Genomic DNA, 19535 nt, shown 5'->3' on the forward strand with positions numbered 1-19535 from the left:
TGTGCCTGTCCTTGAGAAACAACTCCCTCTCTTTTTGTGTGTGATCAAAGTTCCAAGTTCATTAGAGATAGCCTTCTGCTTAAGACAATCAATGAGGAAGCATGGACTTTCTTATCTTATCTGGGGTACAGCAATATGGAAACTCCACCCTAGGGCTTTTCAAAACAGACTTGTCCTCAGGGCATATTTGAGAACAGTTTCCTGTTTGTTACTCTTAGGCTCCTTTTTGTCTTATGCAGATCCCTTAAAGTAAAATGGTAGCAAGTGTTTTAAGCTTCTAACGCTAATATCCCGTAACTTCTACAGGCTTTCATAGCCATAACCTCTACTTGCTTCCATCCTTATAGGTTTCTTACTTTTTCCAAATGACCATCTAGAATCTATTCCCTAGACTTTCTTCTTTTGGCCCTAATTATTTCCCATTCAGCATTTTCTGACTTAAACACCCTCCCACAGTCTTCCAAGGGCTTCTTAGGCATCCTGACTCCACAAACTTCCTATGCAAATGTTACCCAAATGTAATGAAGAGCAGGGAAGAAAGATAATTCGAACGTGCTCAGGCCAGGCAAGGTAAGAGACTTTGTAATTAAATCTGACACAGCATAACAACTTGCAAATTTTCCCCAACTCCTAGACACTGGGTTCTAGAAGCAAGACATAAAGAGCTAGTTGCCACCATGATTTTCTCAGGTTGTCCATTAAGGCCATTTCCTGAGCATCTTCTTGAAAGCTGTGTCATTTAGTCAAGACCATGATGACTTTAATTGCTCTCTGTGGTTTTGCCCTTCATCCAGGTCTCTGTGGAACTTTCTTTCCCCTGTGCCTCTCATGTCAGATTGCCTCTGACATGAATGAATTCTGCCTGTGTGGAGCAAGTGTTGCCATGAGGACCCTCTACCGGACCCGATATGGCATCCCGGTGAGTCTCCAAGTGTCCACTGTGCACTGCTAACAAACACGCCCTGGTTTCTCTTCAGTCTGAGTGGATCTCCGTGATTGCTGTCCTCACCTTCATGACTTGATTCTAGTCTTTTCTCCACCACCATCCTAAGTTTTTTAAGTGACTCACAGGGCCCATGCTGCTATCTTTGCTTTTGAATATATTCCTAATAAATCTTTTATTTGGCCTAATAAATGTATTTCTGAAAAGCTGCTGGAGGTGCACAGATGAGGGCAGAGGCCAGTGTAAGGCCCTGAATCTCTCCTTGCTTTACTTAGAGTCAGACTATACCAAAATGAAACCCAAACACATTGCTATGTAGTTGATTCTGACCCTATAGGACAGAGTAGTTGCCTCATAGGTTTCCCAAGGAACGACTGGTGGATTTGAACTCCTGGCCTTTTGGTTAGCAGCCTGAACTCTCAACCACTGCATTGCCAGAGCTCCAGGACTCCGAAAATCTGCAGGAAGGGTGATGGTTTCCTTAGAAAACTCTAGATAAAAATGGGCTTGTGGTGGTTTCTATTAGAGCTGGTACGTTTCACTCCCTGGTAAGTCAGAAAAAAAAAGCCAGTGTTAATTCATTCAATAAGGACTGTTGAGCACCTACAACCTTGTTAAGTCATAAGCTATAGTTCATTCATTTAACTAGGATTTATTGAGTATCTACAGTTCCTTAAGTGTTGTAAATAGTTTGCACTCAACTACTAACCTAAAGGTTGGTGGTTGAAACTCACCCAGCAATACCATGGAAAAAAGGCCTGAGGATCTGCTCCCATAAAGATTATAGTCAAGAAAACCTTATGGAGCAGTTCAACTCTGTATCACATGGGGTCTACATGTCAGAACCAACTCCACAGCGATAGGTTTGATTTTTTTTTTGTTTTAACGAGCATTTAGAACATGCCAAGGTCTATTCCAGACGCTGGAGATACATCAGTGAACAAAGAGTATTCATATCCCTGTCTTCCTAGAGCTTACATTCTTTTTTATAGTTACCTTTTATTTTAACATAATTTCAGATTTTTTTTTTGAAGTTGCAAAAATGGTGAAGAATTCTCAAATACCCTTCACCTCGATTCCCCAAAGTGTTAAACTTTAGCCATGTTTGCTTTATTATTTTGTCTCTCACCTCTATCTGCCTGCCTATCTACTTATCCTATTATTTTCTGAATCATTTGGGAGTAAATTACAACCTTGATGCCCCTTTATCCCTAACTATTACAGTGTGTATTTCGTAAAAACAAGGACATTCTCTTACATAATCACAATACACCTATCAAAATCAAGACCTTACCACTGATGTGATACTATTAGCTAATCTATGGACCTTGCTAAAACTTCATCAGTTATTCCATTAACGTTCTTCATATGCAAAAGAAATCAATCTGGGATCACACATCATATTCAGTTGTTATGTCCCTTTGGTCTTCAACAACCTAGTATAGCTTCTCAATCTTTCCTTATCTTTGATTATTTTGACATTATTTATTAATACAGGTCAACTATCTTGTAGAATGTCCCTCAGCTTGGGCTTATCAAATGTTTCCTCATGATTGGATTTAGGTTATGCCTTTTTGGATGGAAACACTCGAGAAGTGATGCTATGATTGTCTCAGTCCATCACAGCAGGCACAGGAGGTCAATTTGTCCCACTATTGGTGATGTTCACTTTAACCACTTGGTTAAAGCAGTGCCGGCCAGGATTTTCCACTGTAAAGTTGCTATTTTCCTCTTTATAATTACAAATATCTTGTATTGGTTGTTGTGAAGTGCTGTTGAGTTGATTTTCAACTCATAGTGACCCCATGTGACAGAGCTGCCCCATAGGGTTTTCTATGCTGTAATCTTTACGGTAGCAGATTACCAGGTCTTTTTCCTGTGGAACCACTGGGTGGGTTCAAACCACCAACTTGTCTGTTAGCAGTCAAGTGCTTAATAGTTGTGCCACCAGGCTCCTAAGTCCAAACCAAATCCATTGCTACTGAGTCGATTACAACTCATAGCGACCCTATAGGACAGAGTAGAACTGCCCCATAAAGTTTCCAAGGAGAGGCTGGTAGGTTTGAACTACAGACATTTTGGTTAGCAGCCAACTGCATGACCACAGTGCCACCAGGGCTCCGCTCCTAAGTAAAAGTAAAAAACAAAAAAAAAAAATTTTTTTTTTTTTTTTTTGTAAAAGTAGGGAGGTGTAAATATCCTGTTCCTCACCAAAACTTCACCCACTAGTTCTAGCACCCATTGAGATTCTTTCTTGAATCAGTTATTACCATGATGGTCGTCAGTGGTAGAATTTACATTCTAATGTAAGGAATGAGCCAACTACAGTGAAACCCGTGACAGCAGAAACTTGGCGGGACTGCCTTGTTTTTCCAGGTCCCCAAGTTTTCCACCTTTGACAAGGTACAACCTTACCACTTTTCTATCACTCTCTATTACTGGAAGATATTTGAGTTTTCCTTCTCTGACAGGTTTCCATCTATCTTAGTTATCTAGTACTGCTATAGCAGTAATACCACAAGTGGACGGCTCTAACAAACAGAAATTTATTCTCTCACAGTTTAGGAGGCTAGAAATCCAAGTTCAGGGCACCAGCTGTAGGGGAAGACTTTCTCTCTCTGTTAGCTCTGGGGGAAGCTCCTTGTCTCCTTTCAGCTTCTGCTCCTGGGTGATCTTCATGTGGCTTGACCTCAATCTTCCCCCATCTCTAAGAGGTTCTCAGCACAGGAACCCTGGGTCCAAAGGACACAGTCCACTCCTGACTGTTTTTTTCTTGGTGGTAGTGAGGCCCTCTTCTCTCTGCTTGCTTCTCTCTGCTTTTATGTCTTGTAAGATAAAAAGCATGACTCAAGTAAGGGTGTGACTTGAGCAAGGGTATGTCTTAAATAAGGGTGGCAACTTGAGTAATGGTGTGACCTGAATAAGGGCATGACTTGAGTCACCCCTTTTTGTAAGGCTGTGACTCAAGATACACCCCACACTCATCCTGCCTCAATAACACATAGAGGTCGAGATTTATGACACATAAAATGGAAGAAAATTATGTAACATCATAAAATGAAGTATAGCTGCATCAGATCAAAAAAAGGAGGATAACTACAATCATGGCCTGGCTAAGTTGATACATATTTTGGGAGACACAATTCAATCCATGACACCACCTTACACAGGTTACAGCTTTTGCAGGCTTTACTGTATAACCAAGTAAAAGTATAATACGTAGGATTACGGTTAAGTGCTACACAGAAAAGGAAAAAAGGGAAGAAGAATCAAAAGTGTTGAGTGGTTCCAATGTTAAATAGGGTCATCAGGGAAGAACCTCAGTGAAAATATAAAAGCCTAAAAGGGTGAGAGGATGATCCACCCTGGGAAAATCCAGGCAGAATAAAGAGCTAGACCCAAGGCCTTGAAGCTGAGCTTGTCTGGACTCCAGAAATGGCTAGGAGTCAGGGAGGCAAAGCAGAGGGAGTGAGGGGGGCGATAAAAGAAGATGAACATTAACAGGAGTTGACTGTCCTGGCATTGCAGATCATTGTATGGACTCTAGCTTTTACTCTAAGTGACCTGGGAAACCAGTGAAATGTTTTAACAAAGCGGTGACATAATAGGAATCCCTGGGTGGTGCAAACAGTTAATCAGTGCAAGGATGCTAACTGAAATGTTAGAGGTTCAAATCTACACAGAGGCACCCAATCTACTTCCGAAAAATCAGCCATTGAAAAACACAGTTCTACTTTGACACAAATGGGGTACCCACGAATCAGAATCAACGTGATGGTAAGTGGTTTTTGTGACTCAATGGATTATTGTTCCTGATAACTCAGCCTCTGCCCCATTCACTGATAATTCATTGCTCCCATGTGACGAGTTAATAGCCTTCCTAAACCTTAGCTCCCTCACTGATAAAACAGTGATAAGGATACCTCCTCAAGGTGTTATAGTAAAGGTTACCTGCGACAAAGTATAGAAAGTCCTTAGCATGGAGCCTGGCAAGTAATAACTGCTCAGTAAGTAACTATTATTATTTGTGTTCTTATATCAGGGAATAACTCACCTGTTTTCCCAGGTCAGTGATATATTTTAGACTCTTGGTTCACGTGCTTGTCCAGCTGCCTGACTTCTTGTGCACTCCCTGCTGCTGTCATTTATAAAATTCCATACTTCTAAGGTAGCATAACACGCAGAGGTTCTTTACTCTGTGGCTGGGCTCCAGAGGGGACCATGGCTCTCCTGAAATTCTACGGGAAGTGTCATGTACATGTAATTATGTAAGTGGGGTTTGGCGAATGAGATTTTCAAAAGGTCCATGACCTCAAAATAGTATTGAGAAAGGGCCACTTAACTGCAGTCTGAAGATAAGTATTCTGGTCATAGCTCAGCAACTCACTAACTTTATAACTCCCTGGTAAGTCATTTGTCATCCGGCAGTACCTCTTTTCTCATCTGCCACAAAGAAGTTGTGTAAGATGATTTATAAGGTTGCTTCTACAGCTATAATTCCATGATATGTTAAATTTCCTTGGCATACATTAAATAAGTATGTTTAGCAGAGCCAACAAGGCACTATAGACAGAAGCACCATGCAATGAAGACCTGAAAAACTAAGTAAAACATATACAAACATCATTTCTGGAGTACTATGTAAAACTGTACTCCAACAAATTTGAAAACCTAGAGGAAATGAACAAATTTTCAGTGAGGTTGAAAATCTGAACAGGCCTATAACAAGAGAGGAGATTGAAAAGATTAAAAAAAAAAAAAAAACTTTCAAACACTAAGAGAAGGGCTCACACCAGCACTACTCAAACTATTTCAGCACATAGAAAAGGAAGAGATACTTCTGAATTCATCCTATGAAGCCAGCATAACCCTGATACCAAAACCAGGCAAATACACCCCAAAAAAGAAAACTACGGACCAGTATCTCTCATGAATATAAATGCAAAAATTCTTAAGAAAATTCTAACCAATAGAATTCAGTATCATATAAAAAATAATACACCACAACCAAGTGGGATTTATACAAGGAATGCAAGGATGGTTCAACATTAGAAAATCAATCAACATAATATACCACATAAATAAATCAAAAGGATATGAATCATATGATCATCTCAACCAATGAAGAAAATCCATTTGATAAAGTCCAACACCCATTCCTGATAAAAATTCTCAATAAGATAGGAATAGAAGTGAAATTCCTAAACATAATCAAGGGCATCTATGCAAGACCAATAGCCAACATCATTCTCAATAAATGTTCTCAACCAGGGACATGAAAGACCTATACAAAGAAAACTACAAAACACTACTGCAAGAAACCAAAAGAGACCTACATAACTGGAAAAAATACCACTTGACACTGTGAAAATGTCAATTCTACCGAAAACAGTATACAAATATAATGCAGTCTTGATCTAAATACCAACAGCATTCTTTAACGAGATGGAAAAACTAATCATTAAATTTATATGGAAAGGAAAGAGGCCCTGGATAAGTAAAGCAATATTGAAGAAAAAGAACAAAGTAGGCAGCTAACAGATAAATGAGGAAATGCTTCCGATCACTAGGCATTACAGAAATACAAATCAATGAGATATGATTTCACCCAGACATTACCGGCACAAATCAAAACAACAGAAGACAACAAATGCTGGAGAGGCAGCAGGCAGCTTGGAACTCTTACGCACTGATGGTACGAATGCAAAATGATACAACCATTTTGGAAAATGATATGGCCCTTCCTTAATCTAGAAATAGAAATACCATATGATCCAGCAATCCCACCCCTAGGAATATGTCCTAGAGAAATAAGGGCCGTCACATGAATAGACATAAGCACAACACCCAGGTTCATTGCAGCGTTATTCACAGTAGCAAAAAGATGGAAACAACCTAAGTGCCCATCAACAGATGAATGGATAAACAAACTATGGTATGTACACACAATGGAATTCTACACAACAATTAAAGAACAATGATGAATTCACAAAACATCTCACTACATGGATGAATCTGGAGGGCATTATGCTGAATGAAATAAGTCAATCACAAAGGGGCAAATACTGTATGAGACCACTAATGTAAAAATGCATGAAAAGGTTTACATACTTATCTTTGATGGTTACTAGGGAAGGAAGGGGTGGAGATGGAAAAACACTAACTAGACAACAGATAAATGATAATTTTGGTGAAGGGCAAGACAGTACACAATACTGTGGAAGTTAGTGCAACTTGACCCAGGCAAAGCCATAGAAGCTTCATAGACACATCCAAACTCCTTGAGGGACCGAGTTACCAGTATGAGGACTAGGGACCATGGTCTCAGGGGATATCTAGCTCAACTGGCATAACACAGTTTATAAAGAAAATATTCTATATCCTACTTCAGTGAGTAGCGTCTGGGGTCTTAAAAGCTTGTGAGTGGTCATCTAAGATACTCTGCTGGTCCCACCCTGACTGGAGCAAAGGAGAATGAAGAAAACAAAAGACACAAGGGAAAGATTTGTCCAAAGGACTAATGGACCACAACTACCACAGCCTCCAGCAGACTGAGCCCAGAACTGCGAGATGGTATCCAGCCACCACTGTGGACTGCTCTGAAAGGAAACACAATAGAGGGTCCCAGACAGAGCAGGAGAAAAATATAGAACAAAATTGAAATTCACACACAAGAAAGACTAGACTTGCTGGCCTCCGCCAGACTGAGTCCAGTACAACTAGATGGTGCCCAGCTACCACCACTGGCTGCTCTGACAGAGTCCACAGCAGAGGTTTCTGGACAGAGCTGGAGGAAAATGTAGAACAAAATTTAAACTCATGAAGAAAAACCAGACTTACCGTCTGACAGAGACTACAGAAACCCTGAGAATTTGGCCCCAGGTACTCTTTTAACTTAGTACTCAAGCCACTCCTGAGGTTCACCCTTCAGCCAAAGATTAGGCAGGCCCATAAAACAAATAATAATACCCATAGCTCAACCATGTATATGAGACTAAATGGACATACCAGCCCAGGGCAACGATGCGAAGGCAGGAGGGGACAAGAAAGCTGGACTAATGGAAATGGAGGACCCAAGGTGGAGAAGGTGTGAGTGTTGACACGTCGCGAGTTTGATAACCGATGTCACAAAACAGTATGTGCATTAATTGTTTAATGAGAAACTAATTTGCTCTGTAAATCTTCATCTAAAGCACAATAAAAAAAGAAAAAAAAAATAGGTATGTTTACAGATTTTAAAAAACACATTGCTGTTGGGTCAATTCTGACTCATAGCGACCCTATAGGACAGAGTAGAACTGCCCCATAGGGTTTCCAAGGCTGTAAACCTCTACAGAACCAGACTGCCACAAATTGCTCCCAAGAAGCAGGTGGTAGGTTTGAACTGCCTACCTTTTGGTTACCAGCTGCTGAGTGCTTAACCACTGCTGCACCAGGGCTCACTGTTTAAAAAAATGTTCTGTCTCCTTCTAACAGACCTCCAAAATGGCTAGTAATTTCTAGAACTGATTTGTGTAATTCAGGCTCTCTGCTTTGTTTCTCTTTTACATTTATGCTTTGTTTTTTATCAGGCTGCTATACAGCAGCGTCTTTGGTCTACCTCTCCGTATGTGGTCACAGCAAAGAAAGCATCCTTTTGGCCAGGGCCACAGCCTCTGCCGGGGAGAAAGAGGAAGAAAGGAAGCAACCACTGACTGAACTCCCACTATGGGCTAGAATATTTTTGTAACATATCTTTGCTCATTTACCACTCATGAGCTAACCCAGTGCCTAGTGGTGTGGAAATTGTTATCTCTACAGATAAGGAAACCAAGAAACAGAAAGACCTAAAGTTACAGAACACGTAAATTCTGGAATTTGGGGTCAAGTGTATTCTAACTCCAAAGTTCTGGATTTTTCACTTCACCATCTTGCCTTCCCGAGTGGATGTGTAGTCAGCCATGTACCATAACAACTCATTCATTTATTCACTTGTTCATTGATTCTGTAAATTTGTGCCTGTAATGAGACTTTTTTAACAGCTTCCGAACAAGTGGAATTCATCACCTGTCTGTTTGTTGTACTGTGGTAGCATGTGTATTGCTATGATGCTGGAAGCTATGCCACCAGTATTTCAAATACCAGCAGGGTCACCCACAGTGTACAGGTTTCTGTGGAGTTTTCACACTAAGACAGACTAGGAAGAAAGGCCTGGCAATCTACTTCCAAAAATCAGCCAGTGAAAATCCTATGGATCACCACAGAATATTGTCCAGTATAGTACTGGAAGATAAGCCCCCTAGATTGGAAGGTACTACACAACATCTGCAATGAGGAACTCAAACATGCCAACAATCAGGAAATAGTGTAGAATCGAGCAATATTTCATTATGTTGTACATGGGGTTGCCATGAGTTGGAACCAACTCAATGGGACCTGACGACAAACAGGTAAAATACCAGTCCCCTCTGACCAAACAAGGCAATGAATGCCAGCATCTTTCTTTCTGGCGCCTATTTTCCCCCATAAGCTGCTTCGGTCAAGGCATCTGGTCCCTTATTAATATGAATCTGTAGTCCTTTCCCTGCCGCTTTGAAATACAAATATTCTTTCTTGCCTGTATCATGAAACATTTAGGATAGGGTGTTTTCTGTAGGATGCTTTAGGCTTATCAGCAAATAATAATAGAATATATATTCTTCCACCTAAAAACTACCTTCTCAGGATAATTATAAGTTGATTGCAAAGGATAAGATGCTGAGTAGACAACAGATAAAAGACAAACATAGACACACTAGAACAAAAATGTGATTAGATTCATGCTGAATAAGAATATTTGGTCTTGCTTCCTCGTGGTATATTATGGGTATTCAGTAAAACTTAATGAAGCTTTAAAAGACTAAAAATTTTTTAATGAGTTGAAGACTGAAAAAAACAGGTACTATGAGGAAAGGTTGAAGTATTTTGAATTATTTATCAGGGAAAAAGAGAAGGCAAAGAGAGAACTAAATTTTCTTCAAGCTGTTTATTCACTCCTCCATCTGAGGAAGGTCACCTTAGATTTTTAATATAATTTGTCCACTCTTTGTCTCACATGCTTACTCTGTTAGATGAGAAACAAAATCTCTGTAGCAATTTAAAAAAAAAATTAATGAAAAGTACATCACTTATAATCTCACCATATAGGTTAAGCACTGAACTACTAGCCGAAAGGTTGGTGGTTCAAACCCACCCAGAGACACTTCAGAAGACAAGCCTGGTGATCTGCTTCTGAAAGGTCACAGCCTTGAAAACCACTATGGAGCCGTTCTACTCTCATACATGAGGTCACCATCAGTCAGAATCGACTTGAGCTCAACAAAAACAACAACCCTTATAAAATGAATTACTGTACATTTCTCTTTCTCCATTCCCTTTTCTCCTCTCCCACCACACATTGTAAATTGGGAATTGTATTAAACTCAACATTTTTTAAAATAAGTATTGTAAAGTTATTTCAATCAGTCAAGGGCATACTGTCATAGAGCCTGGTGGCTAGAATAGACCCTCTGGGTCCTCCAGGGCCTCCTGTGCAGAGTCGTTTCTAGGGCATCTGCCAGAGGGTCATTCCTCACAACTATATATTCCTCCCTCCCCCTGGACTTCCTTTCTTGCAGAACAAATGTGAGACATGTCAATGAAAATGGCTATAGGGATACAGGTGGGTGGGGCCTGGCCTGGCACTACTTACAAACTATAGAAAAACTGGTGCACTAAACAACCGACTTCAGAAGGAACCATTCCAGAACAGATGAGAGAGGACTGGGGCTTCAACTGTAACCTGCAGATCACTTCAAATAGTGTAATATTATGCACAGGGCACTGGCTTTGAAAGGGAAAGACCAAGCTCTGGCGCTAAGTTGTTATGTGATCTTATCAAGTCATTTAATTTTCTTAGGTCATTAGAAAATGGGGATAACAAATTCTCAAGGTAAATAAGTGAAATAAAATATATATTTCGACGAGGTTTGGAAAACTAGACAAAAAAAAAAAGACAAAAGCTAGGGATTATTGTGACTACATTTATAGGCTGTGTGTCGATTGGTTCGTTTGTTTTTTTTAACAGGGGTCTATTTGCAGTGATTTTATGGCGCTGACCTGTTTCCCCAGCTGTGTCCTCTGTCAACTTAAGCGAGATATTGATAAAAGAAAAGCAATGAACGCTTTCTAAACGGTGCTCGGTAAGTTGAGAATTCTTGACTGATCTGTATCAAAACAAATTCTCAAAGAATCTTTAGCTTCCTTGGGGCCCCCTCACAGACATGTGAGAGATCTCTTAGCAAATGGAGGGAAAATGATTTTTAATGGCCAGCCTATCCAGTCAGTTGGTAGTCAGCTTCCCAGAACCCGGGTTGAGAAGGCTGCACTTGGTTGGTAAGAAAGAATTTTGTGTTTTGTTCAAATGTTTGCCATTGGTGGAGTGGCCATGTGAAGTACTGATATCAACCATGTCTATCTTAACACCATGACTTTAAGGTAGTAAAGATATATATATGACAAGCCATTCATTTCCCTAGCCTAGATTTGAGGTCCAAAGCTAACAGTAATCAACCGATATGTTAGACTAAATGTGACTGTGTAATGTGCCTAATTATATTTTCCTGTAATAACACCATGATATTAAGATAATAATTCATTCTCTAAAGTGGGAGAAGGCTACTTTAGTCCCTAAATTTATAGAGCCTGAAGTGTGGACAATACACTCAGTTATCTAAAACTCCCAAAGGCCCCGTTATGGAGAAAAGTCACTAACTTTTTGATGACTGTATTGTCGAAATTGGGCAGCTGGTCAGTTATCTGGTTTCCTGAACTCTCCCGGTCACATTCCTGTTCATCTCAGAAAAGAGGGCAATGGCTTACTCGGTCCTTGCTTTCACAGTCTCTTACTCTCAATTCCTGTGGAATGGTATTCAATGTTTAGTTTTCACTTAGAAGCGGCTACAAAAATCCAAAAAAAAAAAAAAAATCCCATTGCTGCCAAGTCTATTCTAACTCATAGCAACCCCATGTGTTACAGAGTAGAACTGAGCTCCATAGGGTTTTCTTGGCTGTAATCTTTATGGAAGCAGATTACCAGGGCTTTCTTCCATGGCTCTGCTGGGTGGGCAGAAACGGCAACATTTCAGTTAGCAGCCAAGCACAAACCATTTGTGCCACCCAGGGCTATCCTCTGTAAAAACCCTATCCCCCAAAAGGTCTTTGAGAGTGTTTGATCAGAATGATGCAGTCACCGGTATGACTGGTGGGCATTAGTGCAATCCTTCTCTCACTAAGCTATTTTGCCACATGCAACAAAAAATAATGTCCTCTGCATGAGCCGTTTTAGTGTGTTACATTTTAGTCCCAGGTACAGTATCCCAGTATTTGTCTTCTGATTGCTTCAAATAGCTTCCTTCAAAGGCTGAAGGGCTTGATTCACCTTAAGCAGAGTCAAGACGGTGGATTTTCTTAACAATTTTTACCCCCATACACCGCCTCATGAGTATTGACTGTTGTCCCTCTTACCAAGTAATGGTATTTCTTTGATAGGCCTGAGTTACCAACTTGATTCAGAATTGGATGCCAAAGGAGCAGGGAGGGAACTAGAATGTGGCAGTTCCCTCTAGGCTAGTCCTCCCTCCCATCAAGGAAAGATTGTTTTGGTTTTTCTTTTTGAGACAATTACCTTATCATGTCTGATGATTCGCTGGCACTCTGTAACAGAAGTTAACCTACAGAGCACTCTATTGGATCACTCCACCACCTAGCGACAGTGCCCGACACATTGGTGGTGTTGTTCTTGTAGTTGTTAGGTGCCCTCAACTTGGCTCCGACTCATAGCAACCCTGTCTACAACAGAATGAAATACTTCCCAGTTCTGCGATATCCTTACAATGCTTGCTATGTTTGACCCCATTGTTGCAGCTACTGTGTCAGTTTATCTCCTTGAAGGTCTTCCTCTTTTTCACTGACCTTCTGTTTTACTAAGCATGATGACCTCCTCCCGGGACTGGCCCTTCTATTCACATGTCCAAAGTACGTAAGACAAAGTCTTGCCATCTTTGCTTCTAAGGAGCGTTCTCGCTGTACTTCTTCCAAGACAGATTTGTTCATTCTTCAGGCAGTCTGTGATATATTCAATAATCCTCACCAACAGCATAATTCAAATGCCATCAATTCTTCTGTCTCTCTTATTGATTATCTAGCTTTCACATGTATATGGAGTGATTGAAAATACCGTGGCTTGGGTCAGGCATACCTTAGTCCTCAAAGTGGCATCTTTGCTCTTTAACATTTTTAAGCGGTCTACTGAAGCAGATGCAAACGTGGTGGTACAGTGGTAAAGAACTCAGCTGCTAACCATAAAGGCTGGCAGTTTGAATCCACCAGCAGCTCCTTGTAAATCCTATGGGGCTGTTCTACTCTGTATATAGGGATCGATTCAAAGGCAATGGGTTTGGTTTTTTGGTTTTATTGCAGCAGATTTGTCCAACGCAATACATTGTTTGATTTCTTGACTGCTACTTCTATGGGTGTTAATTGTGGAGCCAAGTAAAATGAAGCCCTTGACGACTTCCTTTTTTTTTTTTTTTTTTCCGTGTATTATGATGTTGCTTATTGGTCCAGTTGTGAGAATTTTTGTTTTCTTTATACATACTGAAGGCCATGGTCTTTGATCTTCATCAGTAAGGGCTTCAAGTCCTCTTCACTGTCAGCAGGCAAAATTGTGTCCTCTGCGTATCGAAAGTTGTTAATGAGCCTTCCTTCAAACCTGATGCCATCTTATTCTTCATATAGTCCAGCTTCTCAGATTATTTGCTCAGCATACAGATTAACTAAGTGTGGTGAAAGGATACAACACTGACACACTCTTTTCCTGACTTGAAACCAGGCAGTATCCCCTTGTTCTGTTCGAAAGACTGCCTCTTGATCTATGTACAGGTTCCTCACGAGCACAATTAAGTGTTCCAGAAATTTCCATTCTTTGTAAAGTTATCCATAATTTGCTATCATCCACATGGCTGAATACCTTTATGTCATCAATAAGCACTAGTAAACATCTTTCTGGTATTCTCTGCTTTCAGCCAGGATCCATCTGACATCAGCAACGATATCCCTCAGTCTATGTCCTCTCCTGAATTTGGCTTGGCTTCCTGGCAGTTCCCTGTTGATGTACTACTGCAACCACTTTTGAATTATCTTCAGCAAAACTTTACTCGCATGTGATATTAGTAATATTGTTCGATAATTTCCTCATTCTGTTAGCTCACCTTTCTTTAGAATGGGCACAAATATGGATCTCTTCCAGTTGGTTGGCCAGGTATCTATCTTCCAAATTTCTTGGCATAGATGAGTGAGCACTTCCAGTGCTCCATAGATTTGTTGAAACATCTAAACTGGTATTCCTTCAATTCCTGGAGCCTTGTTTTGCACCATTCCCTTCAGTGCAGCTTGAATTTCTTCCTTCAATACCATTGGCTCTTGATCACATGCTACCCCCTGAAATGGCTGAATGTTGACCAATTCTTTTTGGTACAGTAACTCTCTATATTCCTTCCATTTCTTTTGATGCTTCCTGTGTCATTCAATATTTTGACCATAGAATCCTTCAACGTTACAACTCGAGACTTGAATTTTTTTCCTCAGTTCTTTCAGCTTGAGAAATGCAGAGAATGTCCTTCCTTTTTGGTTTTCTAACTCCAGGTCTTCACATATTTCATTATAATATTTTACTTTGTCTTCTGGAACTGCCCTTTGAAATCTTCTGTTCAGCTCTTTAACTTAACCATTTCTTCCTTTTGCTTTAGCTACTCTATGTTCAAGAGTAAGTTTCAGAATCTCTTCTGACATCTATTTTGGTCTTTTCTTTCTTTCCTGTCTTTTTAATGACCTTTTGCTTTCTTCATATATGATATCCTTGATGTCATCCCACAACTTGTGTGGTTTTCGGTCATTAGCATTCAATGCGTCAAAACTATTCTTGATATGGTCTCTAAATTCAAGTGGGATATATTCAGGGTCATACTTTGGCTCTCGTGGACTTTTTAAAAATTTCTTCAGCTTCAACTTGAACTTGCATTTGAACAATTGATGGCCTGTTCCACCATCGGCCTCTGGCCTTGCTCTTATTGACGATAGTGAGCTTCTCCATTGTCTCTTTCCACAGATGTAGTCAATTTGATTCTTGTGTGTTCCATCCGGCAAGGTCCATGTATATAGTCACCGTTTTTATTGTTGAAAAAATGTATTTCCAGTGAATAATTTGTTGGTCTTGCAATATACTGTCATGTGATCTTCTTCGTTTCTATCACCAAGGTCTTATTTTCCAACTGCTGATCCTTCTTGTTTCCAATTTTCACATTCCGATCACCAGTTATTTATCAACGCATCTTAACTGCATATTTGATCATTTTCAGACTGCAGAAGTTGGTTAAAATCTTACAATTCTTCATCTTAGTGATTGGTGTGTAAATTTGAATAATAGTCATATTAGCTGGTCTTCCTTGAAGGTGTATGGATATTATCCTATCACTGACAGGTTGTACTTCAGGATAGATCTTGAAACGTTCTTTTTAACAATGAATGAGGCTCTATCCCTCTTCAATTTGTCATTTTTGGCGCAGTAGACTATATGATTATCTGATTAAAAATGGCGAATACCAGTCCATCTCAGCTCACTAATGCCTAGGATATCAATCTTTATGCATTCAGTTTCCTTTTTGACAACTTCCAATTTTCCTAGATTCATACTTCGTGCATTCCACATTCTGATTATTAATGAATGTTTGAAGCTGTTTCTTCTCCTTCTGAGTCATGCCACATCAGCAAATGGAGGTCCTGAAAGCTTGACTCCATCCATGTAATTAAGGTTGACTCAAGAGACAGTTCTTCCTCAGTCATATTTTGAGTACCTTCCAACCTGAGAGGCTTGTCTTCTAGCACTATATCAGTTCCACTGTTATTCATAAGGTTTCCACTGACCAATATTTTTAGAAGTAGATTGCGAAGTACTTCTTCCTAGTTTGTCTTAGCCTGGAAATTCTGCTTAAACCTGTCCACCGTGGGTGATCCTGCTGATATTTGAAATGCTGGTGGCATAGCTTCCAGCATCACAGCAACACACAAGCCACCACAGTACGACAAACTGACAGATGAGTGGTGGGACACATAGTAGGCACTTAAGAAATATTGGTAAATGAATAAATGCATGCAAATTGCAAGGAAACATAAAGAAGCTCTACTCCATGAGACTTATCTGAATCTTGACTGGTGGTTGTGACTCTTCTTAATAAATTGTACTGAACCATGGGCCATATTTGAACTAGATTTTAAATATGTAGCAATTTGGCTTAGGCCAGGGGTGGGATGGAAGTTTTGATGTTTGAAAAAGGTGATGTAAAAAAAAGAAAAAGATGAAATTGTCATACTAATTCATGAATGAAGTCCTAATTCCTTCTTCTTTTTTTTTAATTCCTACAGATCAAATTCACATTTGGGTAAAATGGCTGAGATGAAATACTACATCTATTGAGAGTACTTTCTCGCTTGAAATTCCAGAAACTAATTCAAAACTATTCAAATGACTTCAATGTCTTCAAAACATTTTTCATTTGCAACTTCTTTTGAAAGAAATACATTTCCTGTGCCCTTCTCCAAAATGGCTACCATTCAAACAATTAACTTCCTTAACAATTCTTGTGTCTTTAAATACTGCTTCATGGAAAGTTATAATACCCTTCTTTAAAAAATGAACCCCAAATCAGCAAAGTGTTGTCAAAGTTGGTAATGGGTACATGGAGTTCTTTATACTATCCTACTTTTTCACCTTCATGTATGTTTGAAAATGCCCATAATAAAAAGTTTTAAGATGCTGCCAAGTAAAAGGCTACAAGGTGATAATAAAGACCATAATATATAGATTTTATTATTTTGGATCCTGTTTCCACTGGGAGCGCAGGTGTTATCCTGCACTGCCCCACCTGCTCCAGCGGCTCCCTCACAGTAGGGGAGTATGTCTTCCTCCTTCGGGGAACAGATGTGGGATTTGGCACTTCCTTATATCCCCATAAACTAAATTCACTCTAGGAAGCAGTACAATCTAGAGTTTACTGTAGATTACCTAGAGTGACAAAAGAGAGAAGTTATGCCATAAACCACACAGCAAACCATCTAATTAAATTTTCCATTAGACATATCTGTTGTGCCTGAAGTTCATCTCCTGTAGCAAGCCAGCCACAGCATTACCACTTCCTTTTCCTATGCAGAACAGCTTAGTCCCATCTCAACTCTCTAGTCCTGGGAAGTACAGCCCAGAAGGCCTTGTATACTCAGCCTTATGAAAGCAGATTTCACATGGCAGGAGGAAGAGGGATGGGAAGAAATTCTGCTGGTAAGCAAAACAGTGTTTTCCATATAGCTTATTGGAAAGTTAAAAGATTCTTTTTACGTGGTTGAACATAAAAAGCTACCATAATTGAGTTTTTTAAATCTTTTATCTAAATGAGATTATTATTTTAGTCTCATTCTCCCAATCTCATGCTTTATCCTGTGCATTCCAAATGCCCTATGTCCCCCACACTCGAGGCTAGTTTCCTCAATTAAATAAAAATCTTTTTTAAATGCTACTTCACTCTGGAAGTCAGTTGCTGGGGCCAAGAATCAGTAGCTTATCTGAGGAAGCTGGGAACTGGGGAGAGACATGAGAAGATTTACAAGCTTCCAAAACAAAGAACCAGAGAGAATTCACTTCAACTTTCCAGGGCATGGAAGTGTTATCCATGTAGCCCACCTTCGGTAGGTGCTGTATCAGAGTTACCTATGGCTGCTTAGTGGCTTTAACAACAGTCATTTTTTCTATTTACAAATCTACAATGTGTGAAGATCTCAGTGGGGAAGTCTTATCTCTGCTGTGCAAAGTGATCTGGGGTGGCTCAATAAGGAGCTGAAGGATCTGCTTTCAAGGTGTTCACTTGCATTGTTAGTACATGGAGGCTCCGCCAAGACTGTGGGCTAAAAGGCCTCAGCTCCTCTCCATATGGGCCTCTCCATAGATTACTGGGCTTCCTCACAGTATGGTCACTGGACTTCAAGGGCAAATGTCCCAAGAGAACAAGGTGGAAGTGCAAGACATTTTTGTAATTTAGCCTCAGAAGTCACATAGCTAAACTCTGAACTCTGTTAAACTATGTTGATTTAGGCAGTGGCAAAGCCCCATCTGGGTTCAAGGGGAGGGTACATAGACTCTAACTCTTAATAAGGTGTGGCAAGGTCCTTGAAGAGCATGTGGGACCAGAGATACAGTCGTAGCCATCCTTGGAAAATGCAATCTGCCACGGAGGCTGTGTCTCTCGAGATCAAATCTGTAACCTATCTGTCCCCAGTGAAGCACTTCTTGGAGAGCTACAGCAAAGTGTGATCACCAGCTACCCAGCTTGGGTTGCCAATTACAGTGGGACATATTCTGCCACATCAGCTGAGTCTAATGACTTTGAAAATGCTTTCAGAACTTGAGTGTGGTTTGGAGCTTGTAACAATAGATTCAAACAATGAGATTCAGGCTCAGGAGATTTACAGCAGGGTCCAGGTCTGAATTCTAATAAGGACCACAGGTCTTCCTGATGTAGCCAGTCCTGCTGCAATGAGACCAGTACTACCCCCTGTAGGTGGTAACTGAAGAAGTTTTAGTCCAATAACTCAAATATGGACCAGGCTCATAGTGCTAGGGATTGTTGTTGTCGTCGCAAGTTGATTCTGACTCAAGGCAACGCTGTATTTGCAGAGTGGAACTGCTGCACGGGGTTTTCAAGGCTGTGACCTTTCAGTAGAGCTCCTGAATTAATAAGAAAAAGCATTGAATTTCTGAGCTGGCATATCTTGTGTTTCCTGCCTGCTCCCCTTTTCTCTCCACTTGGTTGGTTGGTTGGTTGGTTGTTTATTTTACCATTTCTATTCTGGCAACCTGGTGCTGTCTATAGGGGCACAGCCTCAATGTTGGTAGTAGGGCATGCCACATTATAATAAGTAGTTATCTGCACTTCCCACAATCCTGGAAACTCTGGTGGCGTAGTGATTAATTGCTACAGCAGCTAACCGAAAGGTCAGCAGTTTGAATCCACCAGGCACTCCTTGGAAACTCTTTGGGGAAGTTCTATTCTTTCCTATAGGGTTTCTATGAGTCAGAATCGACTCGACGACAATGGGTTTTGGGTTTTTCCCACAATCCCAGTCTCCTGTTAATCTCCCTAATTTTCTCCATCTCCTACAGAATTTCAAAATTTTTTTTAGAGCATGTTTCTGCTATAGTAGCTACTTTCTGCTCTGTATTTTTAAAGTCTTCTCCTGGGGGAGGCATCATTGCAGCATCCTCCAGGTAGAGAACACCCCTCAAACGACTGGCCTAGAGTAACAGCCATGGTAATCTTAAGACCTGATGCAATTCTCCTCCAAATCTTGCCTTTTCTTAATAAAGACTAAGAAAAGAGGACCGTGAAAGAAATTATCCTTCTCTGGCTCTTGAATAATGTCTACTCCTCCAGTGGTGGCTGAAATATCCTATTCTGTCACAAGCTTCCATGCAGCATCAGGTCCTATTTCT

At 40.3% G+C, this 19535-nt stretch overlaps 1 protein-coding gene across 1 annotated transcript in view; it reads left to right on the plus strand.

Annotated features, from left to right (window-relative positions):
- The window catches only part of LOC100653574 (placenta-specific gene 8 protein-like), a 49905-nt gene extending 31162 nt beyond the window's left edge, over positions 1–18743 (plus strand). Inside the window, exons 3-5 of the mRNA XM_064285646.1 lie at positions 795–919; positions 11028–11142; positions 16421–18743. Of these exons, the coding sequence (XP_064141716.1) occupies positions 795–919; positions 11028–11132 (230 nt within the window). The 3' untranslated portion in view covers positions 11133–11142; positions 16421–18743. The remainder of the gene's footprint in view (positions 1–794; positions 920–11027; positions 11143–16420) is intronic.
- Positions 18744–19535: the final 792 nt, after the last annotated feature.

The sequence above is a fragment of the Loxodonta africana genome, chromosome 5, assembly GCF_030014295.1.
Source record: "Loxodonta africana isolate mLoxAfr1 chromosome 5, mLoxAfr1.hap2, whole genome shotgun sequence".
Lineage (NCBI taxonomy): Eukaryota > Metazoa > Chordata > Mammalia > Proboscidea > Elephantidae > Loxodonta > Loxodonta africana.